General features: G+C 40.6%; 1 protein-coding gene across 9 annotated transcripts in view; it reads left to right on the forward strand.

Annotated features, from left to right (window-relative positions):
* The window catches only part of LOC117397176 (neural cell adhesion molecule 1-like), a 160,063-nt gene that overhangs the window by 118,008 nt on the left and 23,400 nt on the right, over window positions 1–18,655 (forward strand). For 8 of the 9 annotated variants that reach the window (XM_059010166.1, XM_059010169.1, XM_059010167.1 and 5 more), the window contains 5 exons: window positions 3,751–3,901; window positions 5,245–5,429; window positions 6,278–6,374; window positions 6,967–7,137; window positions 8,057–8,188. In XM_059010166.1, coding sequence (XP_058866149.1) covers window positions 3,751–3,901; window positions 5,245–5,429; window positions 6,278–6,374; window positions 6,967–7,137; window positions 8,057–8,188 — 736 coding nt within the window. Of the gene's footprint in view, window positions 1–3,750; window positions 3,902–5,244; window positions 5,430–6,277; window positions 6,375–6,966; window positions 7,138–8,056; window positions 8,189–9,992; window positions 10,008–13,256; window positions 14,658–15,489; window positions 15,601–16,817; window positions 16,854–18,655 lie in introns of all 9 variants that reach the window. The other variant, XM_059010165.1, reaches the window with a different exon arrangement.

An 18,655-nucleotide genomic window follows, 5' to 3' on the forward strand; every position in this document is an offset into this window, starting at 1 on the left:
AAAGCCTGGCCAGATTAGGGCAGGTGCATTAACGCACTTTTCTCAAGGTCAGTTGACATGGTTCTTTTGTATTTTAAAGGAAGCCACGCTCGTCGGGATGCGCTGTGTGTATAAGGCAGTGCTAAATGATAAAGATGGGCAGTCGAGGAAGGACGTGGCAGCTATTCGAATACAGAAGTGTGAAAAATCTACAGTATTATGACTATCCAGGGCGACTTGATATAAAAGTATCACATTACAGAATATCACATTACAGATAAGAGCAGTTATAAAGTACAATAAGATCAAATTCAGATAAGAGCGAGATAACGAATACAGTACATAATTACATTTAGGAGCAAGTTCGACTAACAAATGTAAAAAATATTGCTTATATGAGTAGAGTCCAGTAGCAGCACATAGTAAGTATGATAAGTGGATGAGAATGATTTCAATTAAGAGCAGTTAAAAAAAAAACATACAGATACCTATAAGAGTAAAATCAAATACAAGATACGGGACGTAGTTATAATTAAGAGCGGTGGTAGAATACGGCAGGGTATGGAGCAGCTCAGTGCAAGTACATGCTGATGTAAGTACTGGAACAAGTGGTATCTGTTGCTAATTCTGTATGAACTGGTGCCTAGCTGTCACTTGGTAAGCTATTCCCGGTTTTCAGTGGTAATGTGGTTAAAGGTTACAGAGTACTGGAGGGTTTTTTAAAAACTTTTTTCCAGCATTATACTGTGCATCGTTTTTGATGCACATTTAATTGACTTTTGATATTACTTTTTTTTTTTTTTTTTTTTTTTTAATAATCTAAAGACCAGCATCAGATAAGAATTCCTCCAGGCTGATTGTTCACAGTATCAGCGATAGCGCAGGAGCAAGAATGCTTTTTGAATTCCTAAACAGAGCACTGAAACGGAAATTCAATAAATAAACCCCACTATACAAACTAATCAAGCCTCATTCAAGATGAAAGTTAGTGCCAAATTAAAATAAACAAGCAAAAATCGAATAAACCAGTCAAGCATTTTATAACTAACTCCTATGAGGTAGTGTCAATTAGAAAACTAACAAGTACAGTACGTAATCGTTGCTGCATGGTGCTTTGAAGCATATCAACAGGATTTTAATTAAACCAACACACACACATACATTTATATTTTAAATAGCAGCAAGATAATAATGTCTAACAAATAATGTTCATTTGAAATCACCTTGCCAAAGATGCGTCCTTGGTGGTTCTGTTCTCCCACGCTGAGACGGGTTTTATTTCCACAACAATAACAGAGCTCTTGCAGCAGTTATACAACAGTTGTATTTGTTCCACACACATTTCATTGGTGATTCCCAGATGCTTTGCAGTCTAATGGTTAACTCAGCTTTAACTAGTTGCATAGGTTGAGTTTCACGTTGGACTCCCTCTCAGACTTGTTTCCTCATCTTTCCTGGCATGTTGAACTTAGAGGTGGAAATCGAAAACTTAACCATAACAAACGTCACTGGGTCACACTGCTGAAAGTAAATGCTGAATTTGATCTTTACTCTTCCAAAGCAGGGATTTATTGGGGATGCTGTGCATCTAGAGAAGGTTAATAGTTGTGTCTAGCAGGTTGAAATGAGTGTCTAGATTAATGACAGGCATTAGCTGACAAAGGTCTTGGATTTGAACACATTGTTTTGCATATGATTTTTAGCTGCAGATAAGCTTCCCATTTCATTCGCATTTGTTTTAGTGTAGCTCTGCCGTAGATGTACATATAATTTGTAGGTCTATTTGAAGATTAGCACCACTAATAACAGGTTAAGGACTTGTGTGCAAGCTCCGTGGTTGTAGTGCTGCATGAGGACTCCCAGTTTCATTTACATAGCACTGTGGGGCAAAATAAGTTGTAAACGAACTTGTTCTTGACTCTTGCCTAAGGAGCATCACACAGATCAATACCTCTTTAGAGAGTTCCAAAATCGATAGGCACAATCAGGGCCTGTACAAACTGCTGTCCTGCCCATTAAGATTGGAAATGTGCAGGTATGGATTAGAAAGGAAGGAAGGAAGCTGCTCAGGCTCTGCCTTTGGACTGGGAGTCATGGAGGGTAAACATGTTGCTGGGGGCTGCCTTGTCACGTTTTCCCATCTTCTAGTGACGTGTGGTCTTTTGAAAGAAGCAGGTTTACACAGTTGTGTCAAAACGTGACCTTGCGTTTGTTCAGTAATGTACAGAAGGCTGTGTAGTCCAGTGGTTAGAGAAAAGGGGCTTGTAACTGTCTGACCCTGAGGCAGTCACTGAACCTCCTTGTGCTCCGTCTTATCAGGTATGACGTTGTTGTAAGTGACTCTGATGCATAGTTCACACGCCCTAGTCTCTGTAAGTCGCCTTGGATAAAGGTGTCTGCTAAATAAGCAAGTAATACTGAATGTAGCATTTGCTTACCCTCCTAGCTGCCTGCCTGCACGTGTCTGTACTGTGTAAGGTGTCTTTGTTTTGCATTGAATTATCACTGTAATTCAGGGCATGAGAAAATTAAATAGGTCAATAGAAATAGGAATGCAGCCTTTGCACAGTCCGTTTAGCCTCTTGGTGTTCTGCAAAAGCTTTTCAACTTCTCAAGGGTAGTCATTTGGATGTTATTGCTTGTAAAGAAGCAAACACTGTGTGTGAGTGTGTGTACGTGTGTGTGTGTGTGTGTGTGTGTGTGCATGTTTGTGTGTGTGAGTGTGTGTGTGTGTGTGTGCGCGTGTGTGTGTGTGTGTGTGTGCATGTTTGTGTGTGTGAGTGCGTGTGTGTGTGTGTGTGTGTGTGTGTGTGCATGTTTGTGTGTGTGAGTGTGTGTGTGTGTGTGTGCGTGTGTGTGTGTGTGTGCGTGTGTGTGTGTGTGTGTGTGCATGTTTGTGTGTGTGAGTGTGTGTGTGTGTGTGGTTTTAATGTCTGAGCATAGGTTTTTCTCTGTGTACAGTACAGTTCGTGCAGCATCAGTATTTTATTGTGCTTGTATATGTGTTTTACATTCCTCTCTACTAGTGTGCAAACCTGATCCTGTGATAGAATGCTGTGCGTGTTTCTTTTTTATCGTTTTTGAATGGACGATTTTCAGAATTTGTAACCTGATTCTTGGTCTTAAGGTTGGCAGGTGAAAGACTTAAACAAATGTCAAAGGTTGTGTGGGAGCAGTGGGTGCTTTGGGACCCCAGATAGGTGGCCCTGTTGAAGGCACTCTATTTGGTTTGTTTGTTTTTTCTTTTATTGTGTATGTTATCAAAGGTAGAAAAACCCAACATTGCTTAATGGATGCAGAAATGTCTTAGTTTTCATCATATTTCAAGCACAGCTGTGCCATAAATAAAAAATATCTATAAAAACAAGAATATTTGGCCTGTGGTGACGCCCTGAGCAAACTACATTAGAAGAAGCTAAAGAAAAATCTGCAGGAAAAGCGTGCAGTGACATACATGTGTAGTGTATCACTGAATTAAACATGTACAGCAATACTGGCCATGAGTAGAGTCAGTCCAACTCTGGGGAAAAATATGCAAAAAAAAGTGAGAAAAGGTTTCATGAGCTTGATTTAATTAAACAAAACGATCTATAAAACATTCAAACATCCCTCAACTGGAACCCACAATCTCAAACTCTATCTTACCCTAGAACATCACAAAGCCACAGCTAGTTAAGCAGTTTGAGCGCTAGTGTATAGAATAAGTGACAGCGGATGTGCCGTGACAGCTGACTGTGGACTAACCTCTGTTTTGCTCTTCTTTCCTGGTAGAGTCTGGATGGTAATGTGGTAGTGCGCAGTGATGGCAGAGTCTCCTCCCTGACGCTGAAGGATATCCAGTACACTGATGCTGGCCAGTACGTCTGCACTGCCAGGAGCTCCATTGGACAAGACTCACAGTCTATGTTCCTTGAAGTGCACTGTAAGAATTCTCACTGTTCTTGTTGTTTGTAACTTGACTGCTTGAGGGGGAGAGGAGGCATGTTTCATGTTCTGGAGCGAAACAAGCCGTAGTGTCACAGTAATTCTGCTTTTTATTTGATTTTCCTTTACTATACCTTTTTGTGCTTTACAACCTATGCTTTACCATGCTTTCATGGTGCTGTATTACACTTGTCGATGCTTTTGCTATGAAAAGCTGTTATACCTGACAGAAGCACATTTTCTAACATTTAAACTCACAGATGCTATTTTTTTTTAAACTTTGAGATTTGATATCATGCAAGTGCCTTTAAAAAAAATAACTTGCACCATGCGGTCTACATTTCTGTGTGCTTTTTAAAAACACATGCATTTGAAACCAAAATAATATAATTTAAAGATGAAGTAGTTTTTGACATAATATTCAGCTGTAGGATGTTGAGTTCAGCATTGAAATGATCACATTTTATGTATTCGGAAATATTAGTATAAACACAAAGCATGCATGGATATACCCAGGCTCTTCAAATAACCTTAAAAACAAACACTATTGTGAAGAGTACACTTTCATTTGATCAGATGTGACCCAGTTAATGTATGTGCAATTGGATTAATGTCCCTTTCCCCCTCAAACAACTGTAAGCTCTGCAAGAACAGGAGATAGCATCAGCACATACAATTTGGGAAATTATTTTCAGCTGCAATTAGGCCAAGTGCCGTTTTGCTCTAATCCAGTTAGGGTTCGGCGCTTGTCAAAAGGGTGTAATTAGAGACAGACGGTGCACTGTGGTTGTTGAAACCCCGGGTTCAGCAAAGATGAAACAAAATGGGATCATTCAGATACACGCTTGACAAGAGCCCTCCTACAGGATTTGCTCTGAAAGAGAACGAATTCAGACTATTCATAGACCACAGGATGAACTGAATGTGTGCTTAAATGTTCTTTTCAAACCGCTTTGTGGGTTAATGACGAAAGTAAATTCAAAACCCTGAACTCGGAAAGCAGACAGAACATCAGTTCCACATCTCTTCTGCTGGACAGCTTGGTCTTCCTGAGCAGCAGGTCTGCACAACATGCTGACCAAGACGTTAATATTCAATGGATGCTGTGTCTTTCCAGCGCTTTATAAGTGGAGTTAATCCACTAGTATAACAGCAGAAGCTATTCTTCAAATGCATAATAACACCTTAAAGGGAACTTGACTTTAGCAACATTCCACCGTTTTGGTAAAAACCTGCCAGGCTGCAGTTGAGCTGCAGCAATACCTGGGTCTGTCAGTAACGCTGTTGCCTTGACAGAGAGCTGGGTGCTGGAGTGATAAAGGGGCTGCTTGTCCTTTTCAGATGCTCCCAAGCTGCAGGGCTCAGTCACAGTCTACACCTGGGAGGGAAACCCTGCCAACATCACCTGTGAGGTCTTTGCCCACCCTGGGGCCTCCATTGTCTGGTTCAGGGACGGACAGCAGCTGCCAAACGCCAACACCACCAACATCAAGATTTACCCCACCCCCACCGCCAGCTTCCTCGAGGTATGTCACCTTGATCAAACTGTCTCCGATTGGTAACGAAGGCTTCGTTATTCTGAACTCACCGCCCATGCATGAGCATTAGAGAAGCGCTAACCAGTTCATTAACGTCTGATTTCATTGCCTCTTTTAGCTGTATTGCCATTATTACTGCCCCCCACCCCTCCCAGTTTAATGTGCTGGGTGGCTTCTTAGTTTTAACTCTGCAGATATTACATGTATGCTGTAGATAAACTGCTGCACCCTTACCTACCTTTGCAGACCACTGTAGAGACTGAACTACAACACATGACTAAGTCCCGGGAAGCAGCAGCTGAGTTTCATCAGTACTAGAAGAAAGGGGCAGTGATAATATTGGTGGTGCTAATAAGACATTAAAAAAGGGATTTTAAAATGATAGTGCTGTTGTGCTTAAAGAAGCAGGTATTTTGCATACTGTACTGTATTTAAAGCTGTTTGTCAATGTTTTTGTTATTTAACTGCAGTCACATGTATGTAACACTCAATTATATACACCCACTACAATATTGTAGGGTACTGTATATAAGTGTTTTGTATTGTTCTTGCTGTCATAGTTGATCCACATCCAGCTGTTTCCAGCTGTTTCTGTGGTATAGGCTTTGTCCGATTCATCAGATCAGATTGGGTTTCAATCTGAGCGGAGTGAGATTGCCTGCTCCACAATAGCACCTCAGTATGGCTTCTGCAGCCATACATATAAACATCAGAGGGGGGTTGGGGAGAAGGAGCTGCGCTTGTCTCGTCTGTACTGTAGCTCGGCACGTTTCTATCAGAAAGTTACTTTTGTCTGTCTAACTTTTAAAAAAAATGTTTTTCACATTTTATTCCAGATCACGCCAGATTCTCAGAGCGACTTTGGCAACTACAACTGCACAGCTACGAACCGCATCGGACAGGAATCCAAGGAGTTTATACTTATTCAAGCAGGTCAGTGTGCTTCAGAGAGACAGCTGTACCACATGCATGTAGTGTTCTGCATTCTGGAGTGTGATGCCCGAGTGAATCGTGATACCTGATTACATGATACGAATAGTGAGGTCATTGAAGCACCTGTGTAGATTATAGATTTTTTCAGGTACTTACGTGACGATTAAATTTAAGTTTCTCCAAATGATAATAAAAAAACAAAATCTAATTGTAAAACAAAAAAAAAAAAATCTAAGATTGCATAATTGAAAAGTATAATGCCAACTTGATTTCAAATTCATGACCGATGCCAGAAATTAAAAAGTTAAATTTCTTCAATTGGGGTGAATTCAATTGATCTCAACACTGCTGTTTTATAAATCATTAGGAAGGACCGTCTGTGCCGTGGTGTGTTTCATATAGACAGAAATTCCCTCAAGACACTCAAATGCAGAGTGTTTGATTTTTCTAACCTTGCCTTGATGCAATAGTAGCTGTATTGAGATCTTGCACGGTTTAGATCGATTGAATAGACTTCTATATTTTATATAACAGTAGAAATGCAAGCAATGCCCCGGTGAAGCAGTTTATCAATGTTTGCTTCGTCTTCCAGAGGTCCCGTCGAGCCCATTGATCAATGAGGTGAGTCCCTACTCCAGCACAGCCAGAGTTGAATTTGAGGAGCCTGATTCCAGTGGTGGAGTGCCTGTCCTCAAGTACAAAGCAGAGTGGAGAATCGTGGGGACCAGCGAGTGGATGAGGAACGAATTTGACGCCAGAAATGGTGAGTTCTGTACAGGATTAGAGAGGGCTGAGGTAGCGACAGCTCCGACTTTGAGAAGTTTACGTTCTTTTCAAGTCCTTGATTTATCTACATTTAAACTTGACCCCCATGTTCTTGGTCTGTCCTTTTCGTCTGTCACCACGAATGGAATTTTAGCTAGATTTTATCCAGTGTCATTTACCCACTGCAGCGGAGCTTTGTTATTTTTACAAACAATATTATTAAATAGTTAGCGCCTAAGAGTTGCTCACTGCAGCACACCTCAATGTGGGTGCCGCTATCAGACACGTTTCCGATATAAACCTATTTCTTCAAACTTAGCTTTCATGCCACCAGACGTAAGTCAGTGTAACGTTGTCCTGATTTACAGACGTGTCTAAAACAACGGCATGTCGTTTCTTCTCGGTCTCAGTCTCTATCAAAATCTTTTGAACATATTAATCATAAGCAAGGTGATCATTTGTATATGTGCCACTGTGTGAAATATATCAGTGGGAAGTATATAAAAAGTGTATTTCATTAATTATAAACTTGCCTTAGGGAATGCTGTGCTGTATCTTTACTTCATGAGCTGACAGTGATATTATTCATGTGTATAGAAAAAAAATAAAACAGATTTTCTGTTCTTTCCCAGGTTTCAGGACAGTGCTTTCTTTATTCATTTGTTCTTGTTAGGGGTACATCTTGTCACTGTGACAAGCCCGGTAGTCAGTCCGTGTCCCACGGGCTGCCTTTTGATAGAGGATAGTTTAACCAAAACTGGAGTCCGGCTTGACCTCTATACACTGCAACCGGAGCGTTTCTCACTGAAGACATTGTGTCTCCATTTACCCAAAACCTCAGCCCCTCTGGATCATCAGCTTGTTCCTGACCAGCTTTCTACCTTGTGTGTGTGTGTTTTGTGTTTTTTTTCCCCCAGTGTATACAGAGAACCTGATCACCATCACCGGTCTGAGACCCGACAGCAGATACGAGTTGAGAATGTCTGCAATCAATGGCAAGGGGCAGGGAGAAAGCAGCGAATCCACTGTCTTCAAGACTGAGCCAGTCCGTAAGTGCAACTCCTTCCTTTGAAGCCGTGGTCCGAGAAGCAACCCACGTGCAACTGCAAATAATGCATTAGCATCGTGACACAGGCTGCAGGGGAAATGCATTGAAATCCCATGTCTCTTACTCAGCGTGGCCGGGTGATGAGTCAACGAGAATATATATATATATATATGTATACTGTATACATACAATTACAAATGCCTGATGCTAGTCAGGGTCGGCTTGGTGGCTCTTATAGGGACTGCATTCGTCCCCAGAGGCAGTCTTTGATGGGTCAGTCTTTTGTCTAATGTTTTGTTTTAGCATGCTGGCGAGTCATCGAGCCAAGGCTTCGACTCAGAACACCTTTTTCAGAATCCCTGTTATTCCAGTATCTGACATCATGTGGACCATCTCATACTTCTGCAGTCAACCAAACCCCTGGGCTTTGAAGAATCCATTCCCTGTTGCAAAAGAGATCCTTTATTGAATAAAGACAGGACAGCACAATTAGTTACAGAATACAAAGATGTGGTGCAACGCAAGCATGTATTTTTTTTTTTTTTACATATTTTAAAATGCTGTCCCTTTGTGAGGCCAGTGATTATTATTATTATTAGTTTATTTAGCAGACGCCTTTATCCAAGGCGACTTACAGAGACTAGGGTGTGTGAACTATGCATCAGCTGCAGAGTCACTTACAATTACGTCTCACCCGAAAGACGGAGCACAAGGAGGTTAAGTGACTTGCTCAAGTTCACACAATGAGTCAGTGGCTGAGGTGGGATTTGAACCGGGGACTTCCTGTTTACAAGCCCTTTTCTTTAATCACTGAACCACACAGCCTCCAGTGATAGCCTTTCTATAGTCTGTGGAAAGAGAGCTACAGTTTGTGACAAAGCAGCAAGAAGGAAAGGCTGTCTGTGGGGTTATGTAAACAAACTGGACAGTCAATATGAACTTTCAGATTATTGTTAGGTTTCTGATTTTAGATTTTGACAAAAAGTTTACATTTAAACACCAAATATGTGTACAAATAAACATTTTGTGTTTGTGTCGGTGTGTCTGTATTCAAGTATGCTCCTTTCCCCATAAGCTTTAGCTTTAAAATAATGCAGTCTTCCGGGAAATTATCACATCACGATCACATCACGATCAACCGCCCTTGACAGAACAGCCTACAGCACTGTCTTTAATTAAAGCTTCAGCGCTCTTTAAGTACGCATGGAAATGAAAAGCACAGTGAATCACATTTCTATAAGCGCCCCCTAAACATCATTAGAATGGAAATAGCTATTCCAAAAAACAGCAGAAATGTCTCTTTAACAAGTTCATTTCAAACACGATTTTGTATATAGTTTCTGCTTTAGCTTTTGCAAGCTTTCAAAAGATTCCTGGTTAATCTCTGTAAAATTGTTTTTCAGTTGATTTGTATTTCCACCAATTGTAGCGCATTCTCTTATGTGTCGAACTGACCCCCACGCGTGACAATAGTCATGAGCATTCAGATCCAGATAGGTGTGTAGTAGCAATGGTTTCTTTATTACTGTATAGTAACAGTGCTTACCCAGTATTAGATGTGTTACTCACTTAAAGTGCTTTAGTCTTAAGAATTGCCAAGCACTAAACACAGCATATGTTACGTTTTGTTTTATTTTGAAATCCGAATGCTTTCCAGTTTAAATTTATTTACTCATGTGTGTGTGTGTGTGTTACATTATTTATTTATTAGTATTTTGTTTATTCCGCTTGTGAAACCATTTTTTCTCATCTTTCATCCATCTTTTTCTTTCTTTCTTTCTTCTCTATTTCATTGGACATCAAAGACCTCCTTTACACACGTAAGTGACTCCCTCATTCCTGTCTGTCTCTCGTTTTCATCATTCCTCTTTCACAATTCTCCTTGCATTTTAAAACCCTTCTTTTTAATTTTTGCTGTAGTAGAAAGGGTCAAAGCGAAAAGCAATTCTATTGATACAATGATTCCGTTGTCATGATGTAGAGTTCTGATATACTTTTACTGTGCATATATATATATATATATATATATATATATATATATATATATATATATATAACAATATGATGTAACAGAAAATGTGATTTTATAGTACAGAGAATCCTGCTTGTTAAAATAGTGGTCCTGGTTGTATCACTCTGGTTATTCTGATCCCTCTTTTCTATCAATCCATTTCAATTATTCATTGAACCCAAATTGCCACTTAGTCTGGCTGTGGGAGTGGTATATACTGTACTGTATATAACACAATTAAAACAGCCCAATTTCTTAGCCGCCCTCGCTGCATATCTCTGGTTAGAATCTCTTCAAACATGCCATGATTGCAAACGTCACTGTTTTCCATTTTCCAAGTAGCTAAGTGCACCGAATCCTGAAGCATGCAGTGCAACAAAACATTTGGTAGTGGGCTTGTAGAAACCCCATTCCTTTGCCATTAGAGTCGAGTTGGTTTAATTGTTTATATATTGTATCCTAATTGTATGTTTATTGTTTCATATGTTCTTCAGCCAACATATTTAACTCTCTTTGGGAGGATACAGGTTTGTGTCGGCTACCTTAATAGATGTACTTTAGTTAAACCCGTAGGACTTCTAGCAGCAGCTCAGCCTCCTCCTGGCTTGCTTGGTGCACCCTTGCCGTCCTGCAGTAAAACATTGTGTTGCCTTAGTAGAGAAATGTATTGTTTAGGAAAAATAGTCTTGTACACTTGCGGCTGGTTTCACAGACCCTGTTTAATCTTGGACTACTTTAACTTAAACATCCTCACTGACTTATTTATTATTTATTATCTATTTAGCCAAGCACATTAAACCAGAGAGTATCCTGAACAGGTTCACCATGTCTGTATAATCAAAAGGACATTAGCAGCTTGCAGGCTTGTGTCACAACCTACGACTGATAGATTTTAACGGTCACTAATTCTCAAGATGCTTTCAGAGGGGTGCACCCCGACAGCGGTCTGCATGCCGAAAGCATTGCAGTGAAAGATGAATCTTTTTACATCACCAGACAGGGGCCCATAAAATCCAATGGAGCGTGAGGCGTCCTTCCCTGCTATTCAGTGTAAATCTAAGAAAGACGCTCTCCTGAAGACCTGTTGTTATCAATGTAAATAGGGTAGATGATTGGGTATGCAATGATCCAGGGTCGTCAGACATTTACTAAACATTAGTCAAGTGCAATCAGGCAGCATTGTGATAGAAAAGCACAAATGCAGTCTTAAATATACGTACTGTATGTATGTGTGTGTGTGTGTGTGTGTGTAGAAATATATATATATATATATATATATATACACCTTGCAGAAGCTGGTTCCGAAGTTAGTTAACAAAAAACAAATGCTTATCCTATTGCCTTATTTAGGCTTCATTCTGTTTAATCGTGTGAGTGTAAGTGGGCATGTTCTGCCCCTGCTCATAAAATTAAATGGAGGAGTTTGCTAATTCACGTGGTTTATTTTAAATAGCCAACCTTTTAGAGCCCTCAATCAAATGGGTCCTCTAACAAATGCAGTGTCCCACGCTGTCCTTGTAAAAGCTGCCAGTCGTTCCCTCTCAGGCAAAGTAAAACCAGCCTGTGCCTCGTCGAATATTTTACCATTGAACCCAGTGTGCTGATTTTCAGATTGAAAAGGAAAATATTCACTCTGTGGTGTGGGTCAGGGGAAAGAGAAAATAAAAAAGATAATTCATTTTATCTTTTTTTTTTTTTTTAGTAGCCTTTTGATGTAACTGGGTAGCCTTTAGTGCTGATTAAAGAAATCTAGTCGTTGAGAAGATAATGTCCTTAGCATGCAGCAGATGTCGAACTAAATGCCTCCAGTAATTGCATGCAACTTGCCATATATTTTTTCTCGTTTTAATTTACGACTTGACAGTGAAGAATGGATCATAATTTAATGTAATAAACCAGCATCCACAACAAATGAAGGCAGTCATTGATCTTACCGGCTGTCTTAATCTTAATCTGTTTGCTTCTTTCACCATAGATGTATGTGTGCATCGCTTAACTGTAATACAGTTGATAGGTAACCTAAGAAAGTGCATGCAAATAAATCACATTTACTTCCAGACTACATTTGATGGTTTTCAAAACATTTTCTCGGTTGGCTACATTTTTGTCAGGAGAGGTATGGTTTTAAAATAATAATAATACTAAAAAGTAAATTGAACGTGAGGTTTCCTGTTGAGGATTGAGTTTATCTAAGACAATGTGTAAAAATCTAAAACTGGTCCCTGTCTCACTTTTCAGAGCGAAATCGTCTTTTAATTAAAAAACGTGGAACACAGAGCACACAAATCTGACCATATACCCTCAGTACTGCCATCTGCTTTTACGATAACCAATGAAACAAAACGCTAAAAGTACACATCTTCATTGACTATGACATGCCGTTATATTAAATCTGTGTATCTTTGCCTACATCTGTCTGTAGGCGTCACATGTATTATAATGATTTCCCTGACTGTCCTGGTCTGGTATTGAGTGTCATTATTCTGCAACTAGCAGCTAACAGCAGTTGATCCCTCTGTAATGCACTGACCTAATATTATTCTGATGTCAGCATAGGCTGTCAAATCTTAACCTGGTATCATTTTTTAAACAGATCTAAAAGCGCAAATGCCAATATGGAAAATGATTAATGAGTTGTTTTTTTTTACAATGTTCTCTGATTGAGAAGCATGCGTTTAATGCAAAGGTAGAGGTTTTAATCGAAAGATGGTTTTCAAATATTAGACATGATCCTTTTGTGAAACACACCTTGTTTTTTGTGCCACTTTTATCCTTGAGAAGTTTTGCTGTATGTGTGTTTCTTAAGGGAATTAATAAAAATCTAGCTGTGTTTTTGTTTAGGATTGCATTACATTTACGGTACGCTGATCAGTCTAACAAGCTTTAGGTGCCATTGAGTGGAGAAATTGTATTCTAGTTCATGGTCAGAATGCACGAAATGAAAACACCCCATAACCCTGCTTCTTACAGGTTTACAAAGCACGAGGTAATGTAATAGTCCGCACAATTATTTATTAACAGCTGCGTAAAATAATGTTTCTTTCTGTCGCATGCACAGAGTACAAGCTTCTTACTGTCCTGCTGTTGTCCTACGCACCTGTCTCCAAGTCTCCGCTGGTAGAGGAAATCGATTTCTCTCTTATGAACTATAATCCCCGTCAAGCAAATCAATTTACAAAGGAATTCAAAGCCCACCAGCTGAAGTCTGCTTTCATGAAAGGAGACCGCATCTCTTTCTTTGGTGCCCGCCGGCTATTTTCAGCAAACGAAGAACATGAGAATGCCCAGGGGGGTGCACTTGTAGAATCTGAAGAAGACACTCAAGGTGATGAGCAGCAGAGTTCATCAAACTTGCTGGAAGAAGACAAAGAAGACCTGGAACAGGCTGTAGTAACCTACGTAGAAGAGCTTTCATCAGGAGCTGATGATATCCCTGTAGAGCCAACCGAAGGAGACGAAGCTGAAGTGTCAAGCATTCCCTTGATCCCAACAGCTCCTGTGGACGTGGTTGTGGCCACAGATCTACCCACTGAACCTACTGAGGGTGAAACTGAGTCTGCTGAATCTGAGGAAGAACTTTTACATCCATCTGCTGCAGGAGATCCACAGGGTGAGGCCTTCTCAGCTGCTGAATCTCTGGTGTTGCTTCATACTGAGCAAACTGCAGATGAATTAACAACAGCAGAAGCTGATGTCCTACCCGTGGTGGTAACAGATGAGGGAACACATGTGCAGGAAGTAACAACAGTACAAATTATACAAAAGGAAATGGATGCCACAGAAGAAGCGACTGTGGAAACAACGGGATCAGAAGGTGCAATCGAGGGGACAGCTATCCTTATGCAGCTTGATCACGTGCCAGAGTCCACTGAACCTGGCCGTGGTGCAGGACCACTCACGGAAAGGCCTCCAGCTACTGAAGAAAGTCCAACCGAAAAGCCAGGAGTGGTTCAAATGGGTGGATTAGGAACAGTTCCATCAGAGGTGGTGTCAGAGCTGGCCACCGGAGCACCTGTGGAGTCTCCTGCTGAACACCCAACCGGAATGCCTGTTAACCTGGTCCTGGAAGAGTATACTGTCGGCACTGCGTTACCCACAGTGGAAACGGATGGCATAGTGCCTGTAGTGTACATTACAGAAGTTACAGAAGATCCAGTTGGGGGCCAAGTGGAAAAAATATCTATGGAAGCGGCTGCCGGAGAGATAGAGAGTATCACAGCAGCTCAAGAGGAGCAAAGTTTACAAGCAACCAAAGCCCTCGCATCTCAAGAGCTTATTACCGGAGTAACGGTGAGCACCACCCAGCTAATTCTAGAAGAAACAGGGGCAAACGTATTCAAGTTTATAATGACTGCCGAGCCCACAGACTCAGTGTCTGGGAATCCACCTGAAACCACAGTGGCAAGCGTATTCACAACACAGTCTGCAACTCCAGTCTCTGGAGACCCAGTCGAGGACAGTGAGTAAGGCTTTCCAGGAATGGCCTGTTGTTTGCTGCTGTAGAGGCGTCACTCCGTAAAGGAAATGAGGATGGTTGAAAGTCAAAATGCACCATTTTAAATTCCCTTTTGGATGACAGCTTGGAAGAAATGTTTTGCCTTCTAGAAACAGCCGCTTTCACTGTTTGTCGAAGGATACAAAAGTGGCCACAGCACGCATGTTAGAAATACGTTGTCGTTGGGTTTCTAAACATGAGCTACACAGATTCTTGTGTGGAGATAAAACCTGCTGGAGGTTTATCCTGCAGACATGTTTTATTAGGTATGGAGCTGTTTCATGAACAGAATGGTAAAACAATATGTTTTCCATGTGGGGAGCAATGGTTTTGTAATGCTTCAGCGAGTACACTTTCTAGGTGAACTCTATTTGTCATATTTGTCATACAAGCATCCTGTCTAAAGCCCTTTTTTTAATAGTATTTATGGAATTGCATTTAGATTTCATTTATTTAGCATGGACCCATTTGTTCCCAGTGTCACTTGCTGCTCGAATAAACAATTGGCATGCTTTCTGTTTCTTTAAATTTGATTTAATAGTATTTATGGAATTGCATTTAGATTTCATTTATTTAGCATGGACCTGTTTGTTCCCAGTGTCACTTGCTGCTAGAGTAAACAATCGGCATGCTTTCTGTTTCTTTAAATTTGGTTTAAACATGGATTAAGTCAGTCCCGCTGTCATTTAGGATGAAAAGCTGTCTCTTTTGATTGGATATTGACAGCCTTTCCGTGTTTCTTTCCCTGACCTTTTCTAAATGCCATGTTTTGCTGCCAATGTATTCCTCCTCTCAGCTGCAACTCCTGTCTCTGTGACCTCTGAAATGTTATACACCAGCTCAGTGTATCTAGAATCCACCCTCTCTGCAACTGATGCATTCACTGAGATACTTACGACAGATGTTGGTAAGTTAGCTTCACTGCTGCGTAAGATGCTCTTCGGTTTACTAACAGAGAATGGGGTATCTTTACTCACACCTTTAGTACGACCAAATAGAGAGAGAGATTTCCATTTTAAGGTGTTATCGGCTCACTTACATTAGTACTTGAAATATGAGTGAGAGTGTATCTTTGTACTCAATTTTATAACAAAATGATTCAATTCCCCCCGGCATTGAATTGCTGCAGAGTGATGCTTGAATTTTGCAGTAGTGTCCTGGTTGATGAATGCGGTATATTAAAGATTGGCAAGGTTACTTTTTTGGGTGGTTTCCAATCAAGAATGTCTGAATAACAAGGACCATTAGAAGTGCTAAGGATGTGTTTGTTCAGGGAACTAGGATGGGACAGTTGGATCCTATTTCTAGAGTGCAGTGCTTAGTAATACTGGTACTGCATGAATTCATGATGGTATCCCAGAATGCTTGTCTTCTCACCCTTGGCTTTGGTCTGCTACATGTCATTGTATTATTATTAATGGTTTATTCTTTGCATGAAGCAAGTGTCCGATTGTATTGTATAAGGTGATCTTCTTGGTGTCTTGGACAGCAGGGTACAGTAATTGTCGTCACCACGTGGAATTAGTTCTGTAAAACTCAATCTACAGAACCAGGTGATGGAACAGCTGCTCAAGAGGCTGCAAAACGCCTCGTTTCTGCTGACTTTGGATAACAACAGCCGGGCAAAGTCTTTGTGAGCAGCTCTCTATAGATACAGATGCCATTGTTTATTTGAATTGTCATTGCCTACACAGCGGGGAAGAGCGTTATCTAGGACTCATTCCAGGCACTAAAAGTTTTTGTTAAGCAGAACACAGGTGATAAATGGAGAGCAATGGGACCTTTCTGGATTTCTGTAGCGGTGCTGATAAATGTGCCAGGTAGATGTTAAAAGCATGTCTCACCACCAGCCTTGCGTGTTTGAGAGGTTATGAGATCCCATTCCCAGGTGTGCTATAAAACTTTTGCCAACCCCTAAGTAGCTGTAACATGGTTTATTGTACACAGTTTCCATCGGCTATGTAATCCCACAGCCAGTATCTGTATGAACGGCATACAGGTTTGTCCCAACCTAATCTAGTAAATCATTGCTTAAGGCTGGTTTATCTTTCACAGCCCCGTTTCCATAACTGAGTTTGCGTTTCTTTTCATAATCGTGTTTTCACCATCTTTCATTTCCCTCAGTGACCACAGCTTCCTCTGCTCCGAGTAGCACAGACAGTGAGTATTCCCTCAGCGTGCTGTGCGTGTGCATTTCCATTCAGCTTGCTTTTTTAACTGCGTGCAGTGTTTGCTTTAACGCTTGATATTGTTTAAAAAAACAAAAAGTACACCTGAGTTACTTGCATGCCCTTAAAACAACATACCTGGGCAGTGCGTAGCACACTTTATTAAACCATACCAGAAACTTTACTTTGAAAAAGGACACGGCTGTGCCTATGTGTGTGTTAGATGTAGTCTGTCCTGTACTACTTTGTAGATTTCAGTGGTTATCTTCCCTAGACCTGTATAAAGGTCTGCAGTGCTGAAAGGATCCATCTGTTAGAAGGACCTGTCTACAGTATAGAGACCACTTTAACTGTAGTTCTAATCATCTTTGACTGCAATTTAGGGAAATGTTTTAATTGTAGGAACCTGGCAGAGTAAATGTCTCATTGAAACCATTTGATGTGTTGCTTTCAAACAGTTTCTTTGTCAATGAAGTGTTGCTACCCTGTTATTCTCTCTGGTATTAAAGGTTCGCTCAGTTCTCACTGTAGCCATGGCAACATTGCTTCCTGTACAGTAAAACGGATAGATCTGCAGTGAATACTCATAGAAAACCTGCTGTAGTATGGCCTTCGGTGAGATGGAAAGGATTCTTGTGGGTCGATAACTTTTAAGTGTGCTTTAAACTGTCAAGCTGAGTGTTTGAAGTGCAGCATTTTCTTCTAATGTTTTCTGATATTCAATAAAAAAAAAAACACACACACATTGGAAGCGTAACTACGTTGCACTAATGAGATTGATTATTACTTACACCACATTATTGTAACGACAGAACCTAGGACCACTAAACACCATAGCATGTTAAGGAATTCAAATTACATTCGGAGTGACAGCTTAAGTAAGTTACTGTACAAAGGGGCGGCAAGGGTGAGGAAGGCCAAATGAGGTTAAGGACAAGCATTAGTTTGTTATGTGAAGGTCATAGATATAATTTGAGCGCAGAGTGCGGTTTGTTTGTGCACGATGCTGTATGCTGGCGATTGTAGCTTTAACAGAATTGATGAATTGTAAAATACTATTTTTTTTTGCTGAGACGTACAGTACCGTACAGAACATATGAATACTTCCAAGGTTTAAAACCAAATGCTTGTCAAGTAAATGTCTGTGGCAAAGTGCCCCGCCCCTGTGTGCATTTGTGTGATCTGTGTTGTATGTTGGATGTTGCGTGTGTTAATGTCGGTGTATAGATTGGTACACGGGATATAAACGGGTCTGTGTTTCACGTGTATTTAAAAAGTGTAGATTTGTATTTAGGCACGAGGAGAGCACAAATCACTTCACGTGCTGGTTAAATGTAATATGTGAGCACGGGGTTGCACAGAATCAATTCACGTGCTGGGATTCAAGTGAATAATTAATTAGTAATTGAATCCCAGCACAATAGTATATATAGACGCACATTTCTTGCACTCAGGGTTGGGTGTTTGGAAGAGGAGAACGGGTGAGAGAGAGAGGAGAGTTAAAGCAGTAAAAACGTAAACGTAAAGTGTTTGTTCTCACCGTGTCTGTTTGTCTGTCCGTGCACCGTTTGTTTAGTGTTAGTCCGTTTTGTATGTCTGTTTAGTTTGGCGCAAGTGCCGTGTCCCGTGTTTTTGTGCTGTTAAACCTTTTTATTTGTTAATAAACGCTGAGTGCAGCCATTGCACTCAGCTCATCATCACCACCGTCTGTCTGTGTATTCCTGTCTGGTCTGACGCCACCCACTCTGGCCGTCTTTGTGACAATGTCCCACAGCTTTAATGTCATGTTACTTT

This window comes from Acipenser ruthenus, chromosome 40 (assembly GCF_902713425.1).
Source record: "Acipenser ruthenus chromosome 40, fAciRut3.2 maternal haplotype, whole genome shotgun sequence".
NCBI lineage: Eukaryota > Metazoa > Chordata > Actinopteri > Acipenseriformes > Acipenseridae > Acipenser > Acipenser ruthenus.